This window comes from Agelaius tricolor, unplaced genomic scaffold, assembly GCF_023055355.1.
Source record: "Agelaius tricolor isolate 1412-34295 unplaced genomic scaffold, bAgeTri1.0.p SCAF_51, whole genome shotgun sequence".
NCBI classification, from domain to species: Eukaryota; Metazoa; Chordata; class Aves; order Passeriformes; family Icteridae; genus Agelaius; species Agelaius tricolor.
Genome location: NW_027269311.1, coordinates 1,159,759 through 1,165,822, shown reverse-complemented (window position 1 = coordinate 1,165,822; position 6,064 = coordinate 1,159,759). Strand labels below are relative to the sequence as shown.

Below are 6,064 nucleotides of genomic sequence, written 5' to 3'. Positions count from 1 at the left end.
CTCAGATCCCACCTTAACCCCTCCCCATAAATAAATGGATAAATATCCCTGCTAGACCCTGGACCCAGGCTTTTTTCTGCTTTGCTCTGTGTACTGTGCACGCCGTCCTGTTTGTTGTGTTTGCCTTCATTAAAGTTCTGTTTCCAGAGCACCAGATGGAAGCAGTCTCTGTCTGTAAAGTGGCCAGAGCTGGTTCTCAGGGAAACCACTGGTCAACGGTCTGGACGAGGGCCAGAAGGTTTCACTGGTGTTTGCTGGAACCATCAGTGTCCAGACCTGGAAATTTCCCTATTCTGGCACATCCCAAGTGCAGCAGCAATTTACTGGCACAGAAATCCAAAACCTGGCAACTTTCTGCTACTGGCTCTGGCACCGCCCACATCTTGTGTTTGCTGCGCCAGTGCCCAGATTGGGAAATTTCCCGGTGCCAGCAGAGCCCAAATCTGGCAGATTTCTGTCGCTGGCAACGACACCACCCAGATCTGGTGTTTGCTGGCAGCGCCAGTGCCCAGATCTGAAAACTTCCTGGTGCCAGCACAGCCCAGGTCCAGTGATTTGCTGGCACAGAAAGCCAAAATTTGGACATTTACCAGGTTCTGGCTCCAGCACCATCGAGATCTGGTGTTTGCTGGGACCGCCAGCGCCCAGATTTGGAAATTTCCCGATGCCTTCACAGCCCAAGTCTAGCTAGCCTAAATTTGGTTTTAGCTAGCTTAGGTAGAGAAGTTCCTGGGACTGTGACTTTCCTTTTTCTTGGAACTGTTTAAACCTGCTCTGGACTGAAAACCCAGAAAAACACCTGCAGCTCACACCTGTGGCCCACCGAGCTCTGGGACGCTGCATTCCAGCACCAGAGGGACTTAGAAGAGACCGAGTGTGCCAACTACACCCCACAAAAAGGACTTTCTGAATTTGCCATCTCTTTAGCACTGACAGAGGTTTTATTTAATATTATTAATTTTTCATGCTTGTGAATACTTTACTTGTTAAATAAACTGAGGTTTTTTCACTTTTCTCGAGGGAAGACTTTTCCTGAACTCATAGGGGGAGGGGCCACTTGAACTTGCTTTCTAGACGGATCCCTTCTGGAGGTTTCCTCCCAAAATTTGCCCTAAGCCAGCACAAACAGTCATCATGAAAATTTCACCAGCGGCATAATTTCCTGCTGGCAAATCTTGTGACAGAAGCTTGACTTTGTTCTCCACGAGAGATTCTTGGGAAGAGCAGACAGGAGAAGATTCCTGGAAAACTGAAACAGCTTTCCAGAAGTGAAATGAAAGAAAAAATCCAAGATGTTTTCCTCTATTTATTTCTATGCTCCCCTTTTCCATGTTGCACTACTTCTCCATCCCAGTAATTCCAGATGCACCTCACCTCTAAGATCGGTGACTTAGTGATTTTTAGACACTCTAAAATACCATGAGCCACACTGAGTTTTCCTTCCCCTGTTTTTACTGGAAGGCAACACTGGAGATGTAAGTGCAGTGCTGGGGTCAGGTAGGAATCCTACCCCAAGGGAAGGTGGCCCGACAGTGTTTGACCCTCAGCCAGGACAATGCAGAGCAGCAAGCGAGGGCATTGCTGTGCCAGTGTGCAGGAGTCAGGGCTCTGCACCTGGGCTCACCGCTGCAAAGTTCCCGTGTTTGGACAGACTCAGGGGCTGTGCCCGGGGCGCGCGGGGCTCGAACGTGGGGCTCGTGGGGCGAGCGGGGAACGGACACGGGGACGCCCCGGTGCTTCAGTTGCAGCGGCGGCAGCGGCGGCAGCAGCAGCGGCGGCAGCAGCAGCGACAGCGGCAGCAGCAGCGACAGCAGCAAAACAGATATTTTAGATCACTCTTTCTTTCTTTCTTTCTCTTTCTCTTTCTGTTTTTCCTTCTGTTTTTCTTTTTCTCCCTTTCCCTCGGTCGGGCACCCTTCTCTCGGGGTCCCTTGCCCGGCGTCCCTCTCCTCTCCCCGCCTCCCTCTCCCCCTGCCGGGCCGGGCCATGCCCCCGGCCCGCCCCCGGCCCCGGGCGGGGCTGCCCCGTGCCCGGCCCCGCCCGTCCCGCCGCGCTCTCGCCTCCGCCCGGCTCTGGCCGTGCTGGCGGTGGCGCTGCTGGGCGGGCGTCAGTGCCTGGTGCGGGGGCGGCATCGCCGCCCTTCGGCTCCGCCTGGCCCGAGCCCGGCCCCGGACCCGACGTGGGGTCCAGTCCCGGCCCCGGCTCGTCCCGGGGCCTGCGGAGGACACAGGCGGCGCTGCCGCTCCCGCCGCCTCCGCTGCGGCTTCCCCGGCCCGAGCTCCGCCGCTCGGCAGCGCGGCCGCCGGCCCCGAGCCGCCGGGGCCCGGGGCGGGTGGGGATGCCCGGCCCGGGCCGCTCGGGGGGCGCTCGGGGGCCGTTGCTGGCCCCGGGCCGAGCGCTGACAGCCGCGTCCCGCCCGCAGGGAAGGCGCAGGAGGCCCTGCAGGAGCGGTACCGCCTGGGTTCGCTGCTGGGGCGCGGCGGCTTCGGCAGCGTCTGCTCGGGGACGCGGCTCTCGGACGGCGCCCCGGTGAGCGGCGGGGCCGGCGGCGGGCGGAGGGGGAGGAGGAAGAGGAGGACGAGAAGGGCGGAGGATGGGGCTGGGCAGGACGGGCGGCGAGCTCAGCCCGCTGCTCTCCCTCGCTCGCAGGTGGCCATCAAACGCGTGCCGCGGGATCGCATCCGGCACTGGGGCGAGCTGGTGAGTGAGCGGGGCCAGCGGCAGCAGCCGGGCCGGGCCGGGCGGCGAGGAGCCGGGGCCCGGCAGGGTGGGAGCCGCCGGGAGCCCTGCGGGGAGAGCGGGCGTGGGCTGAGCGGGGCGTGCAGAGCATCCCGGGCTGGCTGAGGGCTCCCAGAGCCCCGGCACGGCCTCAGCCCCACTGACGGCACCGCGCTCCTCCCGCAGCCCGACGGCAGCAGCGCGCCGCTGGAGATCGTGCTGCTGGCCAAGGTGTCCCGTGGCTGTGCCGCTGTCATTCAGCTCCTGGAGTGGCTCGAGCTCCCCGACAGCTTCCTGCTGGTGCTGGAGCGTCCGGAGCGGTGCCAGGAGCTCTCGGGTTTCCTGGCGGAGCGGGGGTTCCTGCCCGAGGAGGAGGCGCGGGCGCTGTTCCGCCAGGTGCTGGAGGCCGTGCGGCACTGCACCGCCTGCGGGGTCCTGCACAGGGACATCAAGCCCGAGAACATCCTGCTCGACCTGGCCAGCGGGCAGCTGAAACTCATCGACTTTGGCTGTGGCGCCTTCCTCCAAGACACAGCCTACACCCAGTTTGCAGGTGAGCCCTCCAGGGGATGCTCCTGGGCATCTCATGGCCCAGCCGGGTGCAGCACCGGGGCTTCCCCCTATTGCAGCCGGGATGGGATTGATGCTGCAGCCGAGTTGATTTGGGTGGGGTGTGAGGGGGGCCAGCTGCCAGCCCTGCCGACAGCCTTCAGCACCCACTGTGGCCTGGGCTGGGGCTGGAGCTGGGGCAGCCAGCCCGACACAAACCCCCATGGGGGTAGCAGAGAGGGGGGTCTGACCCCGTGCCCCGGATGGTTTGGTGTGCAGGCGAGGAAGGGCTTGGACTGCTCTGCTCCCCTTGTTTGCTTTGGCTTATTAACATTTTTGGGGGCCATGCAGGTGGGGAGGAGAGTGGGTTTTCTCCACCACTGAGTGGGTTTCTCCTTTGTGTGTCATGGTTGGGCCTTCCCAGGGTTTCTGCTGCCCTCTTCCAGCACCAGTGGCTTCTTTTCCAGCCCCAAGTTTGTACACAAGTCCCAGGTGCTGGTGAGAGGGCAGCGCTCACCCCGTGTGGCTCTGGGGCAGCCCTCACATGGCCAGGGATGCTGGGGCCGGGCTCTGGGAGCAGCAGCATCCCCCTGCTGAGCTGTGTCTGTGTTCCACAGGAACCCTGTCCTACAGCCCACCAGAGTGGATCCAGCACCAACGCTACCACGGCGAGGCAGCAACGATCTGGTCCCTGGGCCTCCTGCTGTGCCACCTGGTCATGGGCAAGCACCCGTTCAGGAGGGGCCAGGAGATCATCCGGGGGCGGATCTTGTTCCCACGATGGCTCTCTCAAGGTGGATCCTCATCTCTGGGCACGGGGGGAATCCCAGTGCTGGGAGACAGCAGCGGGCTCGTGGGCATCCCGCTCTGGCAGCTGCTGAGGAGGTGGCACAGGTCCTGCTCTCCTGCTCTCCTCCAAACAGAGCATCCATGGGGAAGTTTAGGCCCAGCTCTGGGCACACCCAGCATGGCCTGGGCATGGGAACAGGGGGACAACTTCTCCAGCTGACTGGTGATTTCTGGTTTCTCTCCCCAGAGTGCCAGGATATCATTAAGAGGTGTTTGTCCATGCAACCCTCAGACAGGCCGTCCTTAGAAGAGCTTTTCTGCCATCCTTGGGTGCAGGGTGTTCCTCTGCCCTAGAAGATGGGAGAGATCCACGTGCACAGTCGGATCCAGGGCCTGGCAGGTACCAGCTCCACACATCTCTTGGCAATCAGTGGCAAAGCAAACCAGGCTGGTTTTGTGCTGCCTGTAGCTCTGAGCAGGGGTCAGCAGAAGGGAACACGCAGCTCTTGGGCTGGAGCTGAGCTGGAGACCTGGGGTGGCAAGCACTGGTGGCCACCATCCCCCCTGGTTTGGTTTGTCTGGTTCATGGATGGCTGGGGCCCTGGGCAGAGCCCTGACAGCCTGGTCTGGCCCCAGGGAAGGAGAAGGAGCCCCTGGAGAAGCTGTACCAGGTGGGGCTGCTGCTGGAGACACCAAGGACAAGCTCAAGGATGACACTCTCTTCCTCGGCCTGGCCAGCTGAAGATGATGGACTTGGATTCTGGTACCTTCTTCAAAGCCAGGCTCCAGGCCCAATTTGCAGGTGAGTCCACAGGCAGGGGGATGCTCCCAGATCTGGGCCTGGCATGGCCTGGCCGGGCACCAAAGGTTCCCCCTTAGCTGGGGCAGATGCAATGAATTCTTCAGTCGCTGTCCAGCTGCTTTTTGGCTCTGGGCAGCTACTGAGGGCTGGATGTGCCGTGGCTGGCTGCAGGCTGGGCACATGTGCTGCCCTCCTGCTCTGCTGCCAAAGGCAGCAGGGATGGGCAGCTCTGGGCACAGCTCTGGGCACAGCCAGCACGGCCTGGGCACCGCAGGCCTTGGCACAAGGGCACAGGAGCCCTCAGCTGACGGGCGGTTTCTGCTTTCTCTCCTTGCAGCCGGGCTCTGCGGCTGCTGAGGCTGCTCTGGGCTCTGCCAGGGCTCTGCTGGGCTCAGCCCTGGGCCCAGCTGGGCTGGCTCTGCCCTCACATTGCTCTGACAGCTCTGCATCAGACGAGCCCGTTGCGAGCACAGCGCCTGAGCTTTCTGCTTTGGCAGCTGAGTGAGACTCTGCTGCTGGCCCAGAGATTGCAGCTGGGGACACACATCCAATTGGCAAGGACCCAAACTCTCCACAGTCCCAGCTGAACGCCTGGATCTGTACAGGCTTTTTTGTCTGTCCCATTCTTCCTTCTTGATTGGCTGGAATGGTGCAGTTGCACTTTCTTCCTCCTCTAGAAGTGCCACGAGTGGGCCAAAGCTGGCGAGTGGGCCGTGCTCCTGAGGCAGTGCAGTCTGGAGCTGGTGGATGGAGAATTGCCCTTCTGCACTGCCAAACCAGAGCAAAAAGCTGTCAGTGGGACTTTGTGTCTTTAAGAAATCCCTGACAGTTTCAAAGGGAATGTGCAGCTCATTTCCAGGCTGAGAAGGAAGGTACTCTTCTAAAGGATTTGGGGTTTGACAGAGTTTCCATTCCCAGTCCTGCTTGGAGCTGGAAGGGCACAAAGCAATTTCCTCTTGCTTCGAGCACAATTTAAAATAGCAATGTTGGAAACAAAGCCCAAAACCTTTTAAGAGGCTGCTGAGGTCAGTAAGATGGATCCATGCTATCAGCACATTTACAATTTAAATAACTGAGTTCTCTTTTTCAAAAGATCATTTACCTCCTAATGCAAAGAATGTAACTTTGCATTTATGTTTTGTTTTTTTCACTAACATTATGTTATGTTTTTTTCTCTAACACTTGGATTTTATTCTTATCTTCTAC

General features: G+C 59.8%; 1 protein-coding gene across 1 annotated transcript; it reads left to right on the top strand.

The window, feature by feature from the left end:
* Window positions 1–1,968: 1,968 nt before the first annotated feature.
* Window positions 1,969–4,410, top strand: LOC139604479 (serine/threonine-protein kinase pim-1-like; the record flags this gene model as incomplete). The annotated part of the gene is made up of 5 exons (XM_071455633.1): window positions 1,969–2,529; window positions 2,650–2,700; window positions 2,905–3,271; window positions 3,885–4,061; window positions 4,304–4,410. Coding segments are annotated over 5 exons (1,263 nt in total), but the record flags the coding sequence as incomplete, so codon positions are not given.
* Window positions 4,411–6,064: the final 1,654 nt, after the last annotated feature.